At 38.8% G+C, this 17,704-nt stretch overlaps 1 protein-coding gene and 1 non-coding gene across 2 annotated transcripts in view; both read left to right on the top strand.

Moving 5' to 3' along the window:
• Slf2 (SMC5-SMC6 complex localization factor 2) overlaps nt 1-17,704 on the top strand; it is a 59,262-nt gene that overhangs the window by 5,836 nt on the left and 35,722 nt on the right. The window contains exons 2-7 of the mRNA XM_052761147.1: nt 2,834-2,877; nt 3,460-4,196; nt 5,886-5,940; nt 10,272-11,239; nt 12,223-12,293; nt 17,465-17,587. Coding sequence (XP_052617107.1) covers nt 2,834-2,877; nt 3,460-4,196; nt 5,886-5,940; nt 10,272-11,239; nt 12,223-12,293; nt 17,465-17,587 — 1,998 coding nt within the window. The remainder of the gene's footprint in view (nt 1-2,833; nt 2,878-3,459; nt 4,197-5,885; nt 5,941-10,271; nt 11,240-12,222; nt 12,294-17,464; nt 17,588-17,704) is intronic.
• Nucleotides 14,045-14,147, top strand: LOC128095747 (U6 spliceosomal RNA). The gene has a single exon (XR_008213359.1). It is a non-coding gene; the product is annotated as a U6 spliceosomal RNA (small nuclear RNA).

Here is a 17,704-nt window from a genome sequence, read left to right as displayed (position 1 = left end):
GCGGGGGCACGGGTAGAAGGGAGGACTGCGGACGGCTGCTCTTCAGTTCCCGCCATCCTCAGCGAGCTCAGGCCTTGATGTTCTGGGGCCTGCAAGCCCTTGCCCCGCCTCCGCGCGGGGTCTTCTGGGAGTTGGAGTCTCCTTTTCTGTAGTTGGGGTGTTGCTTTGGGTCTAGTGGCCATGGAGAGCTCGCCTTAGGTAGAAGGTTATTTTTATTCTTTCGAGAGCTTGACCTGGGACCCTCCCTACTCGATGCATCTATTTAGATCGTTCTGATGCTGGTGGTTTCTACACTGTGAGTGAAATTATGTAAGATGTGATAAGGAAAACCCGCTAATTACTCTATAGTACAGTGTACACGATCATTCATACTAAAACCATTTTTGGAATGCGCCCATTTTCCCTGTGAGTAACTTTCTGCCTCTCCTTTTCCTTTTTCATTTTTTTTCTTCTTCTTTTTTTTTTTGTAAAGATTTTCTGGGAGCTATGTAATGATGGAGAATTTCATCAAATGACATCCTCTAACAATAAAACATGTTTAAATTATCTACGAACTTGGTACTGTCTTTTTTATTTTAATTTTTTAAAGTGGTAACACGTTTAAAAGTAGATTTATGCTTTAATATTGTGACACAGACTCGCAGTCCTTTATCTTAATTCAGAAAGCTATGAAAAGCAAACGTTTTCATTAAGTTTCCTACCACAGCTTATTTAGCAGCTGAGCCAAGCTGGCCAGAGTTAATATGAGGTTGTGGATGGTCTTTATTCTACTGAGTGTCATAAGCTTTGCTGGAGAAATATTAGTGTGTTTGACTTACAGGTTACACCAGACCCTGCTGGGGACTGTACATAATACATTCAAGTTATTTCCTTCCCAAAATCCAGAGTCCCTAAACTTTCAGGTAAAGGTTTGTGAGGCTGTCATAATTTTTTAAAAACCAGTTAGAGATAAGTAATGGGCATTTCTGTGCATTTGAACTTAGGAAGCAATTATTTTTACCTCTAGAAAGTTTCATTTATGGTTACATGGTTTACCCAAAGCCATTTTTGTTGTTGTTGTTGTTGCCTTTCTGGTGCATTGAAGAGGAATATTAGGGTTAATACTTTAGGGAAGAGATGCGGTGTTGTATTTAACAAAGAGATATTAGTATATCTTGATTTGAATTAGCTGCTTCTGGGTTCTTTTGCACCTTGCTAACTACCAATAATAGGACATCATTTGCCTCTCCTTTGCAGACTTTAGAGTTAATTTACCTAATGTAAGTTACTTCTTGTAAACAAATGCATGTATTCTCCTTTAACCTGTCACTTGCTGTCACTCGGAGCCATTTAGGTTCTATCAGCGTACCTGTAGAATCTAGGTAAACCAGGAAAGATGTACATTGCTCTTCTGATGTGACCAATAAAATGTACAAACTAGAAAAGGAGATCAGCCTTGGGTTTGGATTGCTCAGGCTTTTCATTGAGTACTCCATCCGCAGAAGAGACATGTTTAGAGACACTGGTAGCTTACTGCTTACTCGCTTTCAGCAAAATGGATACATTTCAGTAAATTATTTTATTTACTCAGTTTTTCTCTACATATAACATCTCCCCTTTCACAGCTGACAACTCAACATGCATTAACAAATCAGAGTATAGGTTCTGGTAATAATCATGCCTATGTTAGGGCACAGTAACCCATAAAATTTATTAAACCAATTTGGTTTTTTTTTTTTAACTTTTATATCAACATTTTTTTCATTTTACTTGGGTAGTATGCTGCTTTTTAAAGATTTAAGAGGTTTTTTTTGTAATATTTTACTTATTTTTATTTTATGTGTATGAGTGTTGTGGCTGCATGTATGTCTGCACCATGTGTGTGCCTGGTCCCTGAGACCAGAAGAGGGCATCACATATCCTGGAACTGGAGTTAGACATTGTGAACAGCCAAATCTACTTCTCTGCAAGAGCAGCAAGTGCTCTTAAACATGGAGCCTCTCTTCAGCCCCCTGAACTCTTTTTTGTAGTTTTCTTTTTTTTTTTTTTTTTTTGGTGTGTGGTGTCCCCCCTGAGACAAGGTCTCACTATGTAGCCCTGACTGGCCTAGAATTCACTACATAGACCAGCCTAGTCTCAAACTCAACACAGATCCACCTACCTGTGTCTCCTGAGTGCTGGGATTAAAGATGTATGCCATTGCTCCTGGCTAATCTTAAGGAATCTTAGATTAAAAAAAAAAAACACTTGAAACCTAAGTTGTGGCTCATTCTAGTTTTTGCTGTTACTTAGTTTAGCATCTTAGAAACATAAAGAGATACTGTGAGACTCATACATGATCCCTTCTGCTTTTGTGCACCTTCCTTTCAACTACCTCCCCAGATCAACCTGATTGTTCATCCTCCCGTCTGTCACTCTCCTCCTGTTGCAAGAGTCTGTTAAGGGTTCCGATCACCATTACTCATCAGGTTTCTATTTGAATCACTGCCAGTCACTGGAGATAACAACAAACAGAATCAGAGACTTCTCCCCAAAGTCTTCTACCCTAGCATGTAGATGTGAGCATTCCCAACTAAACAGCACTCATCAGTTCCCTAGATTCACACTTTAGTTTTGCCATTTAGTACTCTAGATTTCATTGTCTCAGTTGTATTTATAAACTTAAAGAAAATTGGTTATATTTTCAACTTTCTTGTGGCTTAGCAAAGTATGATTGCCATTGTCAGAACTTAGTTAAATCAGATAGTGGAATCCAGCCTGTATTATATAAATCTAACATTCACCACCTAATCTAAAATATGAGATTTTAATACTTGCTTTTGTGATGCCATATTAGTTGTGCTTTTATTTTCAGGAAACAGTCAATCATAGATTTCTTCAAGCCAGCTTCAAAACCAGGTATGCGTATTGTTAATGTATTTTTGATCAGTTGTTTTAGAGGTGAAGAGGGCCTCCAGAATTTGATTATACTATTCACAATTGAAAATTGTACAGTTAGAATGAAGATGTGGTAAACATTAAGCCATCTGCTCTACATTCTTAACAATTAAAATAATATGCAGTTGATAGTGCTGATTTTTTTCTTTCTTTTTTTCTAAGACAGAGTTTCTCTGTGTAGCCCTGGCTGTCCTGGAACTCACTCTGTAGACCTGGCTGGCCTCAAACTCAGAAATCTGCCTGCCTCTGCCTCTGAATGTTTATTTTACTCTCTAGCACAGTAGCTCACAAATATAGCCATAGGGAGGTTAGATGATGTAGTAGGAGGGAGTGAGTCATGAATGTAAACTTCATAAAAGGTAAACAAACCCATTTCTTAATTTCTCTCTCTTCCAAAATGTATTTTATTACCCAAATATTAATTGACTTGAATTATTTAATAGCTTCAATATAGTTATAAATTGATAGTTAAATAGGAATAGAAACATTAATTTATTTTTAATAACATACAATTTGTATGTGTTTTAATTGTGACTGTTTTAGACAAACATATGTTGGATTCTCCACAAAAATCAAACATCAAATATGGAGGAAATGGAGTATCCATCAGTGGGACAGAGCAATTTGAAAGGAAATTATCTTCACCAAAAAAACCTAAACCCAAAAGAATGTCATCAGAAGAAAGTCCTATTTTAGAAGCTTTCATGAAAGGTGGTAAAGAGCACCACAAAGATCATGGTGTACATGAGTCACGGCGGCCTTGTATGTCAGTAGGCTCTAAATATTTACTCAAAGGATCAGGTATCTATGCTCCTTCTTCTTATCGATTGCCCAAAGAGATGAAGACACGGAAGAAAAAACACCGGTCTCCAGAGAGAAGGAAGTCACTGTTCATTCATGAAAGTAACAGAGAGAAGAATGACAGAGATCGAGGCAAGACTAGTGAAGACTCCAGAAAGCAGGCCCCAGCGACAGAAGGTGACATCTTCAAGAACAGCTCCAGAAGTGTTAGTAGCAGAAGCAGCCTATCCCGGCACCACCCAGGAGAAAGCCCACTGGGAGCTAGGTTCAAGTTGTCATTAGCTTCTTACTGCCGAGAACGAGAACAGAAGAAGTTGAGAAAGGAACAAATGGAGCAGAGAATCAACTCGGAAAATTCTTTCTCAGAAACAAGCAATCGTTCCTTAAAATCCTCTAGTGTAGGGAAAAAATGTAAACCAAGGCATGAACACAGTAAACAGAATGATGTTATCCCTGGAAAGAGCAATCTTTCAAATCTGGTATGTATAAGAATTACTGGGTTCATTTTACCACTGCTGTACCGTGGGTAGAGCCTCAGTCTAAAGATATTATTAATCCATAACATTTCAGGAAATACGGGTGCACGATTTGGGCTGACACTGGTTTCATTAGGTTTCCTCCAACTACCCTTCATTAAATTCAGTAAATTTCTGTACCTTAATTTTTTCAGACCAGGATCAAAGATCTTTTCTAATGGAAAATAAACATTCTTTCAGGCAAGTAGAGTCATTTTTTTAAGGTTAAGTTTTCCAAAAAGAGGTACTTAAAGAATGGCAAATATAAAAGAACAGGAAACAACTTAGAGCAGTGGTTCTTAAATGTCCTCAGAGCAGCAGGAGCATCTGCAGCACTTGGGAATTTGTCTGAAATGCTGTCTCTGCCTCGTGAGAAACAGTGGAGTTGGAGCCCAGCAATCTTTGGTTATAAGTCCTCTAGATAACTGATGCACTCCAAAAGTTCAAGAATCACTGTTTCAGATATATATAAATCTTTGACTTATTTATTTTATTTGAACTTGTATGTAGAGGTGTCTTTAGAGGCCAAAAGAAGCCATCAGATCTCCTGGAGTTGGAGTTACAGATGGTTGTGAGCTGCCTGATGTGGGTGCTAAGAACTCAAGTCCTCCAAGAGCACAAGAACTCTTAACTGCTGAGCTGTTTCTCCAGCCCATATATAAACCTTAGATAATTGATTGGGTATGGGTCTTAGAAACATACCTGATGACGTAGTCCTATCATTTTCTTTTGAGAGTATAGACTCAGGTTAACATCAAAGCTTTTCCTCTTCCCTAGAAAGTCAGCTATGCTGGTCTATATAACCTAATCCTGTCTCAGAAACAAAAACAGTGTAGAACTGGGAATGTAGCTCTGTGGTGGAATGCCTGCCCATTGTGTGAGAAGCCCTGGGTTAAGACCCCAACACTGCGGCCGGGCGGTGGTGGCGCACACCTTTAATCCCAGCACTCAGGAGGCAGAGGCAGGTGGATCTCTGTGAGTTCGAGGCCAGCCTGGTCTCCAAAGCGAGTACCAGGAAAGGCGCCAAGCTACACAGAGAAACCCTGTCTTGAAAAAAAAAATTAAAAAAAATTAAAAAAAAAAAGACCCCAACACTGCAAAGAAATGCAGTGTTGATAAGCTACTGTGAAAAATTCAAATCAGATAAACCAAAAATAACTATAATGTTCTAGGAGTGAATAAAAAGAAATCTTGGCATTGTGTATTCCTAGAAGATATTTGTAAATTCAGAATCCTCTTTGCAATAAGATTGTGCCTTTACTACTAATATTGCTAATGATCAATAGACATAATATTTGGTCCATAGAAAAATAGTTTTCAACTATTATATTAGTTTTTGAGTTATGAATATAAATTACTGTTAGCTTATAAAACATGGACTTTATTTTGTGATTTTTATTTTTATTTTACATATTTTATGATACAGATGGCTTGTGTATGTGTTTCCCTAGTGCTAGGTATTGCATTCGGGCCTTGTGTGTCTAGACGAGCACTGTACCACTGAGCTACATCTCCAGCCCATATTCTTCATTTTAAGATATTTAAAGTTTTTTTTTGTTTGTTTGTTTAAAAACTACCTCTGAATATAGGTATTTGCTTTATTGGTCTAGAAGTCTATTCAAATGTAAGTTCATATTCTTTACTTCCTCATAGGAAAATGGACATCTCTCAAGAAAAAGATCATCTTCAGACTCATGGGAACTTTCAGGTAGGTAGCATGAGACCTAAACATACAGTTTCTAAGTAAGTTTGCATCTTCATATCACTTTTTAAAATAAATTTATTCAAATATTTAGTTCCCTTCCTAGAATTAAATGTCTCAGATAATAAGAGTTTGATAAAATTACATTTCTAAAGACTAATATTTAGAGCTAGGTACAATGGCACACATCTTTAATCTCAAGTACTCAAGAGATTGAGACAGGAGGATCTAGAGTTTGAAGTCAGCCTGAACTACATTGAGTAAGACCTGACCTCAAAAAAAAGTGCTTGAATTTATTCTGCATAATCTGTTGTCTTGATTTCTCTCTGCCTTCTTCAAAGGAGTTTCTAATAGTGTGTTTTAACAGTGTTCCTTATATTGGTATTGAGTGTTTTCACTTCTGAATCCTTGGCTGCTTCAAGAAACATCATTTTGATGTTAGGCATGATGGCACATGCCTGTGATTCCGGCACTCAGTAGGCTGAGAGAAGAGGATACAAGTTTGGGACTGGCTTGGGCTACAGTGGGATGCTGTCCCAGAACAAATGAGCAGCAACATACACTTGTGTTCTTGGTGTCCTATTAAAAAATGCTTTGTATGAAGTTAAAACAAGATCCAAATATTCCAAATACAAAGATGTCTTTCTAATGTAACATCTCAAGGACATCTACAAGATATTAATTAATACTTTAATTTCTGTTCATTGAGAAGATACATCACAAAGAGCTACTGTTAACTCAGGAATTCTTTTGTTTGTTTATTTGTTTTTGTTTTGTTTTAGTTTTTGGTTTTTTTGAGACATGGTCTCTCTCTCTATAACCTTGGCTGTCCTGGAACCCTATGTAGACCAGGCTGACCTCGAACTCACAGAGATGCACCTGCCTCTGCCTCTCCAGTTCTGGGATGAAAGGCATGCGCCACCACAACCACCTAACTCAGGAATTCTTTTAAGTATCTTTTCTTAACAGTAGAAAAATTAGAACATGAAAGTTTAAACACTGAAAGTGAGCCCGATAGAACCTGCTTAGTATTGGTCAGGGGTCTGGGAAGCATTCATATGTTAAATCTCTTCCTGCAGAAAGATTTGAAGCAACTTGAGATGATACCATGTATACAAAGATTTAAAGTAGGGATCCAGAATTACAGTATTAAAAACTTTAACACTGCAAAAACTTATTACTGAGAAAATGAAAGGCCTGTAGAAATAATTTTACTCATCTTGTGTGTCAGCTTTTTCTGCTATAACTTCAAACTTTGAAAAATGAACTGTATGGATTCTTCCTACATTCAGGAAGATATAGTTAACAGAAATAGCTTACATTTATTGAAAACTTACTGTGTTCCTTGTGTCATTGTATGTGATATTAAAAATGGAGCTGTACATGGTAATTCATGCCTATAATCACAGCACCTAGAATGTTGAAGCAGTTTACTTCAAGTTTTAGGCTGCATAGCAAGGCTCTGTCTCAGCAAACCAAAACAAGGGGCTAGAGAGACGCTTACTTGATAAAGTGCTTGTTGCCCAAGGACCACAGTTCAGATCCCTAGTGTCTGTGTATAAAAGCCTGACATGCAGTGTTCACCTATAATCCCAGTGTTGGGAGGATCCCTGGGGCTTGCTAGCCAGCTAGTTTTGCTGAATTGAGGAGCTCCAGGTCCAGTGAGAGATCTTGTCTCAATAAAGAAAGTTAAGATTGATTGAGGACACCCAGTGTTGACCTGTGAGAGCCTCCACATACTTGGGCATATACATGCATACACATCCACAGAAAGACTTGTGCTTGAGTGCGTGCATAGTTTACATATGCAGACATACACACATACAGTGCAAATGGTAAGTCTGCTATCACACTCAAGTGTGATAATGAGATATATATTTATATATATATATATATATATTTATATTATACTATACTATTATTGGTTGCTACATGTTTAAGAATTTTTTAAATGTTGGTAGAGTAGACATGGATTTGGCCTTCCAAAGCTGCCTTTTGGCTGTATCCTGAAGTCAAATTTAATCAGTCCTGGTACATTTTATAGTTTAATGACTAGTCTCCTTAATTAATCAACATTGAACATCTTTTTCTTTTTTCTTTTTTTTTGACATTTTACAAGCTCAACCCATTTCTTATCTAAATATTTTATTTAATAAATAATCAAAGTACTATGAAACAAACATCCAGCCTATAGACTAAGAAGTACAAAAAGAACTGAAAAATTTTCAATTTCTCTACTTCCTAGAAAGTTTAGAAAAGAGTGCTTCAGATTTGGTGAAGACAGCTACCTGGGTCTGCTATGTAGCCTTGCAAACATAGAAACTTGAGTCTGGATCCCCAGCACCATGTAAAAGCTGAGGTCAATGAGACAGGCCTGTGATCCATTGCTCAGGGCACAGAGAAAGATGTCCAGGAGCCCACTGGTTAGCCAGTCTAGTCAAAATGATGATCTCCAGCTTCAGGAAGACTGCCTTAGAAACAAGGTAGACAAATGGTACTGGTCCACCTCTGGTTCCACATGGACATACACACACAAAGGTGGATCCTACCTAGACTGTCAACCAGTTCAGTCCCTTCTCAATTCTAGATACTGTATAGTCTAGGCTGGCCTCAAATTCAAGATCTTTCTGCATTGCTTCCAGAGTATTCTGCTCATAGGCAGAAATAGTAAAAATTCTTAGTAATCTGACTTGTCCTAAACTATTTTTATAAACAATTTTCGTTTGTTTCTAGATGCTTCTGATCAAATCAAGACTTTGTCATTTCTATCTGTATATTAATGATCTGGCTTCCTAGTGTACGGGAACAAAATCCGGCTCTGTAGTTATTATCTTTGTAACATCATACTTAAGATAATCTGCTTAACTCAACCTTGTCTTTAGTCATTTGATTTCTCTTCCTGCATTGTTTTTGTTGTTATTTTGTTTTCTAGACAGGGTTTCTCTGTATAGTCCTGGATGTCCTGGAACGTGCTATGTAGACCAGGCTGGCCTCAAACTTAGAGAGGTCCGCCTGCCTCTGCCTCCTGAGTGCTGGGATTAAAGGTGTGCACCACCAACACTGGGCAAATATATAGTTATTAAGGTGTTTCTAGTTGTTAGTGAACACAGGCATTTATAACAAAGTACCCAATCTAGGGTAGCTTAAAACAACAGAAATTATTACCTCATAGTTCTAGAAAGTTGAAGTCCGAAATGAGTACATTGGTAAGGCCCTCTGATTGCTACTTTAGGGGAAACTACTTCTTTACATCTTACAGCTTCTGGTGTTTGCTTGCGATCTTCAGCAGTCCTGGATTTTAACGGCGTCACTCAGTTGCATGGTATCTTGTGTCTTCCTCTGGCATACCTTGTTTTAGTTTGGGTTTGTCTGTGAAGACCCTATTCCCAGTTAAGTTCTCATTCTGTGGTGATGACAGTCAGTAGTTGACCATATCTGGGGAGACACAGCACGGTGTTTCAACCTGTAATAGCTGAAAACTAGGAGGACATATGAATTGGTGGTAATCACTAGGTGGAAATACTTGGATACATCTATTTATTGGTTTAGTGTTTGTTTTGGTGTTTTGTTTTTGTTTTGTTTTATTGAGACAGGGTTTTCCAATTCCCCCACCCCATTCTAGCCCAGACTGGCCTTTTATATTCATGATCCTCTTGCCTCAGACTCCTGACTGCTGGGATTATAGGGATGCACCACAATGCAAGGTAGAATTTATTTCTTGCTTTTTTTTTTTTTTTTTTTGAGACAGGGGTCTCTGTGTAGCTTTGACTGTCCTGGAACTCTATGTAGACCAAGCTGACTTCAAACTCACAGAGATCTCTCTTGCCTCTGCCTCCCAAGTGCTGGGATTAAAGATGTGTACTACAACACCCAGTCAAGTTTATTTTTAAATAAGTTATTTATCTGCCTTTTAGTCCTGTAGTTGCTTATAATCTAAAACCACCACACCTTTAGATGTAGAAGTATTTCATTCTAGAACCAGGTGGGTGGGACTTGAAAAGAATATCCACTTTAAGCAGAAGTAGTCTAGAATCCCTCATTAGTGCCAATATACAGGGTCTTCTGTTTTAGGGAGTGGTACCTTTGGTAAAATAGTAACTTAATAGACTAGCAGTAAACATGAGCATATGTTGTTAGCTCTAAATCTTGGCTGCCAGTTCTCTTTCTTCATTACATATATATATATATATATATATATATATATATATATATATATATATATAGTGAATAATGTCAGCCTAAACGGAGAGTTTAAACATTTCATCAGTGTTCTGTGAATAAGCTTGAGCCAGACAGAACAGTATACTTTTCACTGATGTGACAAAAATTAATTTTAGGCTCTAAGCAGAATAAACTCTCGGAGAAAAGAAAAAGGAACTCTGTGGACTCAGATCTGAAAAGCACAAAAGAATCTATCATACCAAAAGCAAAAGAGTCCTTCCTAGAGAAGCGTCCAGACACATCACATCAGAGAGAAAAGTTTATAAGACACATTGCACTGAAGACACCAGGTGGCGTTCTGCGCTTGGAAGATATAGCCAAGGAACCTGATGGTGAAACAGATCGTTCTTCTGCAGACTTGGCACCTTCAAATTCTGGCCACCATTCTTCCAGGAATAGTGACCAAGTCCACGCAGCAAGTACCAAAGAGACTAAAACACAGAAGCCCCACTTCCCTTTACCTCAGGAAAAATCTGCAATTAAAAGAGCTAGCAACCTTCAGAAAAGTAAAACGGCTGGCTCTGTGACATCAAAGGAGACAAAACTACCTTTACTTTCCCATGTTCCAAGTGCTGTTTCCTCTCGAGTACCATTAAATGCTAAAAATTGCACTCTTCCAGTTCCTAAAAAAGATAAAGAGCGTTCCTCTTCTAAAGAACGTTCTGGGCATTCTGCAGAATCCTCCAAACACAAGGAACACAAAGCAAAGACTATTAAGGCTGTTTCTAATGAATCTTCAGGGAAAAGTTCTGGGGGATCTTTGCATTCAGAATACAGCCCTCCTACAGAGTCTCCCCCAGCTGCCTTGGAAGTTGTGCCGCGTGTCCCAAGCCCTGCAGCACCTTCAGATAAAGAGAGTTCAGGAAATTCCAATGCAGGTAGCAGTGCACTGAAAAGGAAATTCAGGGGTGATTTTGATAGTGATGAAGAAAGTTTAGGTTACAACTTAGAGAGTGATGAGGAAGAGGAAACATTAAAATCACTGGAAGAAATAATGGCTTTGAACTTCAACCAGACTTCTACAGCTTCAGGAAAGCCTCCTGCCTTTTCCAAGGGGCTTAGATCCCAGTCATCAGACTACATAGTAAGTAGTTCTGTGGTAATTTGTCTTCACTTGATGGGGAAAAGATGGATTAATTAAAGAAGATAGATTGTTAACTTAAAATTCAGTGTTTACTACTACATCTCATCATTAGACTGACATGGGTGTGAATTTCTCTTTTGGTAAATGAGTTCCCCATATCTTCAATTTTATTATTGTAAATCAGTGGTCTCCAAAATTTTTTGATCACATGTACTTTTTTATTGAAAGGAAACTTTAAGCATGTTCCCCAATATATATGTACCTCATAGATTCTATATATGTACCACTATAATACTGTGTACTTTTGAAATAAAGTATATACAAAAGCAGAATTTAGAAGAAAAAAGAAAAATTAAGTATTTTCCTGTGGCAGTTACATAGAAGTTACTGTAGATTAAGTTCTACTGGAGTTTCTATAGAAGTTCCATATAAATAGAAGTTCTATTATTTTCTTCCTGCACCCCAATGGATCACCTTGCACACCCCCTGCTTTGGAGACCACTGCTGTAAATGAAGGTAGAGTGTAGAAATGTTGTTAATTGTGGTGTGCAATTTTATTTATAAAGTGCTTCATTCTATCTTGGGAGTAAACTGTATTAATTTTAAGGTTTCTGTAAAGTTTGGTGGGGAAGGTATAGTAGTCCATGGTAACACCTAAAACTTAGTGGTAGTTTGATTTCACTGAAGTAGAATGCAGAAGATAAGATAGGGTTGCCACAGAGCCCTTGGGTGTTGCATTCAGATCCTGAGGTTAGCAGGGTGTTACAGGCAGTGTCCCTCCTAATGGATGTTGGAATCCAATTGCCTGCAGTATAGAATACCAGATTTAAAGCATGATGGTGAAAGTTTTCCTTTAAGAAGGGTATCATCCAGACCCAGGTTACTGACAGAAAATAGTCATTAGTACTCTGAATAACTCAATATCCCAGTTCTTCTACTAAGATGAGTTATAAAGTATTTTTTAAACTTTCTTTTTGTTTTAGGAATATGCTCAGAGTGGAACTTATACAAATACTTTAGAGCGTCTTGTAAAGGAGATGGAAGACACACAAAGGTTGGTTAAAATTATAATCTGTTAAATTTAACAAACTGCTTTGCCTACGTGGTTGGCTTTTAATTTAACTTAGAATGATAAATCAGTATATATGGGGCTGGGGATTTAGCCCAGTGGTAAAAGGATTGCCAAGCAACTGCAAAGCCCTGACTTCAGTCTCCAGCACCATAAATCCCAAGGGAACTAGAAATTAACATGCATTTTGTAGGAGTACCATTATTACAGTTCTCTTGTCAACTGTTGTAGAAATAAGATGTACTCTCTTATTAGTGAGATATCAAAAGATACAGGTTTTACAGTGTACTTTGTATTGCATTATTATAAATTCCTTTTTGCTTGTTATAACAGTATCTTAACTGATACCCTTGATGAAAAGCATGGGTAGAACTTACTTTTATTGTGTGTGCACAGTTCATGCATGAGAGTGCTAGTGCGTGTTTGCTGTAGCATGCATGTGAAGCTCTGAGGACAGCCTTGGGTGTCAGTCCCCACCTTCCATCGTGTTGAAGCAGTCTCCTCAGTGCTGTGTATGCCAGGCTAGCTGACCCATGAGCTTCAGGGAGTCTCCTGGCTCTGCCTCCTGTCTCCCTGTAGGAGCACTGGCATTACAGGCACTTATGCTATGCATCCATTGCCCCTTTTTTTGAGATAAGAGTCTCACTGTGTAGCCGTGGCTGGCCTCAAATTTACAGACTTCTGCCTGCTGGGTTCTGGGTTTAAGTTAAGTGTGCACTACCACACCTGGCATACACATCCCGCTTTTATGTGGGTTCTGAGAATTGAAACTTGGGTCCTGAGGCTTGTGCAGGGAGGGCTTTTCTCAGGGCCATCGCCACAGCCCCAGATTTTGTTTTCAACAGTTCAGTTTAGTTAGTACACTAACATCCGTGTAGCTGTCATCACCACCACCCAGCTCCAGAACATTCTTCATCTTCTCAAACGAAACTCCACACCACTTACCATTCTGCTCTCCCTCCCTGCCTTAGACAGACCACCATTTTTATTTTTCTTCCTGTTTCTATGACGCTGACTATTCTGGATATGTCAAGTGAGATCATTTAGTAGTTTATTTGTTAGATCAGGGGGATTGTACGTAGCATAATGTCTTGTTTGTAGTGAAGATTGTGGAGAATTTCCTTTTTTTTTTTTTTTGGTTTTTCGAGACAGGGTTTCTCTGTGTAGTTTTGCGCCTTTCCTGGGACTCGCTTGGTAGCCCAGGCTGGCCTCGAACTCACAGAGATCCACCTGGCTCTGCCTCCCGAGTGCTGGGATTAAAGGCGTGCGCCACCACCGCCCGGCCAAATTTCCTTTTTTTTAAGGTTGACTATTCTGTCTTACATACATGCCGCATTTTGTTCATTTATCCATTAATGGCCACTTGGGCAGGGCCCACTTACTGACTATTCTGGAAAAAACCGCTTTGAAGATGTGTGTACATATATCTTCAGTCCCCCTTTCAGGTATTCTGGGTATATGCCCACACACAGCCTCCTTTTTTTTTAAGATTTATTTATTTATTATGTATACAGCATGTGTGCCTGCAGGCCAGAAGAGGGCACCAGATCTCGTTACAGATGGTTGTGAGCCACCATGTGGTTGCTGGGAATTGAACTCAGGACCTCTGGAAGGGCAGTCAGTGCTCTTAACCTCTGAGCCATCTCTCCAGCCCCCTTTTGCCTGCTTTTAATCAATGAGTTTTTATTATTGGCACAAAGATAGGGCCTTTTCTTAGAATATTTTTATATTTGTACATGCTTCAGCAGCACATAGACTAAAATTGGAACACTACAGAGAAGATTAGCATGGTTCCTGTGCGAGGATGACATGCAGATTTATGAAGCTTTCCATAGTTTCTTTAAATTAGCAACATTTAACCCTGAGAAAACTCAGTTTTCATGTAATATGGATATAAACTACTCTGAGTAAGGAACCATTGTTATTTATTCTTTGCTATAAATAAATTTATTCTGCTTAGGGAAATAAGCATTTTACTTATATTTTGGGTTTTTTGTTTTGTTTTGTTTTCATGAGACAAGAGTTTCTCTGTAGCTCTGGCTGTCCTGAAACTCACTTTGTAGACCAAGCTGGTCTCAAGCTCACAGAGATGCCCTGCCTCTGCCTCCTGAGTGCTGGGATTAATGGTGTGTGCAACCACCACATGGAAGAAATATTTTAAAAAACCAAGAAATTTTTCATGTTTACCAATTTCAAGCAGTTTTGTTACTGTTTTCTTGGGCTGGGGGAAGGGTTATTTGCTTAGTTAGGCATGATCTCACTATGTTGCCACGGCTGGCCCCAAAGTTCAGATTCTTCTGCTCCTAGTGTCCCCAAATTCTGGGATTACAGGTGTGTACCACCATGCCCAACATCAAGTACAAGTTTTGAAACCAAGATGAACATACATGTATTCCTGTATCATGTTACTCTGTGGAAGAATAGTTCAAAATGATGATAAGCAGCCCATTTTATACATGTCTAAAAATTTAGGGTCATAATTTCCCTAGTGAAATGTATGTGACTCACTGAAAATAGTGGCAGTTGTTGTAATTCAGGAACTTGGGATACTGAGGCAGGAAGAGTGCCTTAAGTTCAGTGTCTATCTTGATAAATAAATGGGGGGTGAGATGGTTCAGTGGGTAAAAGCACTTGCTGCTGAGCTTGACATCCAGAGTTCAATCGCTAAGACTCAGATGGGGAAAGGAGAGAACTGACTCTTGAGTTATCCTCCGACCTACACACACACCTAGTATGCATGCACACACACACACATCCACACATACAAATCAATGTAATTTTGTTTGTTTGGTTTTGCTTTTTTTAGATAGGGTCTCACTATGTAGCTCTGGCTATCCTGGAATTCACTATGTACATTAGACTGGCCTCAAACTCACGAAGATCTGCCTGCCTCAGCCTCCTGAATTCTGGGATTAAAGACATGTACCTGGCTTAAATATAATTTTAAAAATTAAAAATAAATAAATAAAAATATTAAACAGTGGGGCCTAGAGACATGGCTCACTGGCTAAGAACACTTGCTGCTCTTCCAAAGGGTTTGATTTTGTTTCCCAAAACCTATGTCTGGTAGTTCACAACCACCTCCGGGAGCTTCATCACCCTCTTCTGGCCTCTGTGGAAACACACATACATATATGTGGCACACACGTATAAATTAAACTTTAAATTAAAAAATTATGTGACTGGTTACAGACTTATTACTAATGAGAACAGCATGCCTTATTTATTCAAAGACTACCCATGAAACTAGCCCAGAAAACTTCATTTAAAGTTTAGCTGACTGGAGTAGGTAAGATGCTCAGTGGCTTCAAACTCACAGAGATCCAAGTGCTGGGATTAAGGGCAAGTGCCACCACTCCCAGTTTCAAAATCAATTTTAAGTTACTTTAAAAGTAAGTATAGCTGACTGGATTGTGTAAAAGTTAGTATATACAGGGCTGGAGAGATAGCTTAGAGGTTAAGAGCACTGACTGCTCTTCCAGAGGTCCTGAGTTCAATTCCCAGCAACCACATGGTGGCTCACAACCATCTGTAATGAGATCTGGTGCCCTCTTCTGGCCTGCAGTCATATATGCTGTATACATAATAAATAAATAAAACTAAAAAAAAAGATGTTTATAAAAAAAAAAGTTAGTATATACAAATCTCAAACTTGTTAAACATATAACTAACTATAGGAAATTTTCAGACATTTACGTTAAAAGTTTTTCCCTCTGAATTTAGTTAGAGAAATTGTTTTAAATTAAGCATTGCTACATGTGGTGATACGCACCAGTAATCTCAACACATAAGATCTCAAGTGTGGGCTGGAGAGATGGCTCAGTGGTTAAGAGCACTGACTGCTCTTCCAGAGGTCCCGAGTTCAATTCCCAGCAACCACATGGTGGCTCAGGACCACTTGCAATTAGATCTGGTGCCCTCTTCTGGCCTGCAAGGACACATGCAGTCAGAACACTGTATACATAATAAATAAATAAACCTAAAAAAAAAAAAAAAGATCTCAAGTGTGAGGCCAGCCTAGGATACATCACAAGACCTATTTCAGCACTCGTGCGCGCGCGCGCGCACACACACACACACACACACACACACACACACACACATACACACACACACAAGCAAATGGTAATAGGAATAATATCTTTCTCAGACCTGGTGTAATGATTGACCCATCAGTAGTAATAGAACAGTGAGATTATTGATGGCTTATTTTCCTCTAGTCCCACCAAGAGTTCGTGGTTGGGTGTGCCATAGTAAGTGCTCAGTGTTAGGTGTGGTGATGATGATGGTAATCGGATGACCATGATGAAAACAAAAACCTAGTATTATCAGGATGTTGGTCTACAAGGTATCAATGAGTATTAAACATTAGAGAAGATAGTCGAATTTGATCATTATTTACCGTTTTTCTGTTCTCTGGTTTGGACAGATCATTCTTAAATTTCTAGCTATAAAGAAATATTCAAGGGGCTAGAAAGACGGCTCAGTGACTAGGAGTACTAGTACTAGAAAGACGGCTCAGTGACTAGGAGTACTAGTACTGGTTGCTCTTCCAGAGGACCCAGGTTTGATTCCCAGCACCCACATGTGACTTCATTGCCAGGAGATCCAACCCCTCTTCTGGCCTCCCGACACTGCATGCACATGGTTCACAGACATGCATGTAGGCAAAACACATACCCATAAAATAGATTTTTTTTTTAAGTAGTGTAATGTATTGTGGAGATATGATTTACCCTGTATTCTAACAGAATTTCTTTAAAATAGAGTATATAGTAAGAGTTTTGCTTGGGGCTGCTTTTAGATAACAGCTGAAGTTGTCTGGGTTTCTTTTGTTTGTTTGTGGGGGGATTATTTGTTTGTTGGTTGGTTGGTTGGTTTTTCAAGACAGGGTTTCTCTGTGTACCCTTGGCTGTCCTGGAACTCGCTCTGTAGAAAAGGCTCCTGGCTCTAGTTGTCTGTTTTTAAATAAATCATAAGCCTAGCCTGGTGTGCATGCTTTTACTCCCAACACTCGGGAGGCAGAGGCAGTTGGATCTCTGTTGAATTTGAGACCAGGCTGATCTACATAGAGAGTTCTAAGACTACATGGAGAGAACCAGTCTCAAAAATAAATAAATATAAATCATTTATTAGGACATTCTTTCAATTTTCAGGCTAGATGAACTACAGAAGCAGTTACAGGAAGACATAAGACAAGGCCGAGGCATTAAATCTCCTATCAGAATTGGTGACCAGGACAGTACAGATGATGAGGATGGCCTCTTGGAAGAACACAGGTAGTGTCTTTTCACACCATCTATAAGCTTCTAGTACTATTTGCCATTTTTTCATTTGATTTTTATAAAATAGCTGGGCCACTGAGGACTGGCTGCCGAAGGACTGGTTTCAACACT

This window comes from Peromyscus californicus, unplaced genomic scaffold (assembly GCF_007827085.1).
Source record: "Peromyscus californicus insignis strain IS unplaced genomic scaffold, ASM782708v3 Scaffold_4__1_contigs__length_199733344, whole genome shotgun sequence".
Lineage (NCBI taxonomy): Eukaryota > Metazoa > Chordata > Mammalia > Rodentia > Cricetidae > Peromyscus > Peromyscus californicus.
The sequence above is the reverse complement of the archived record's forward strand: the minus strand, read 5'-3'. Positions and strand labels throughout refer to the sequence as shown.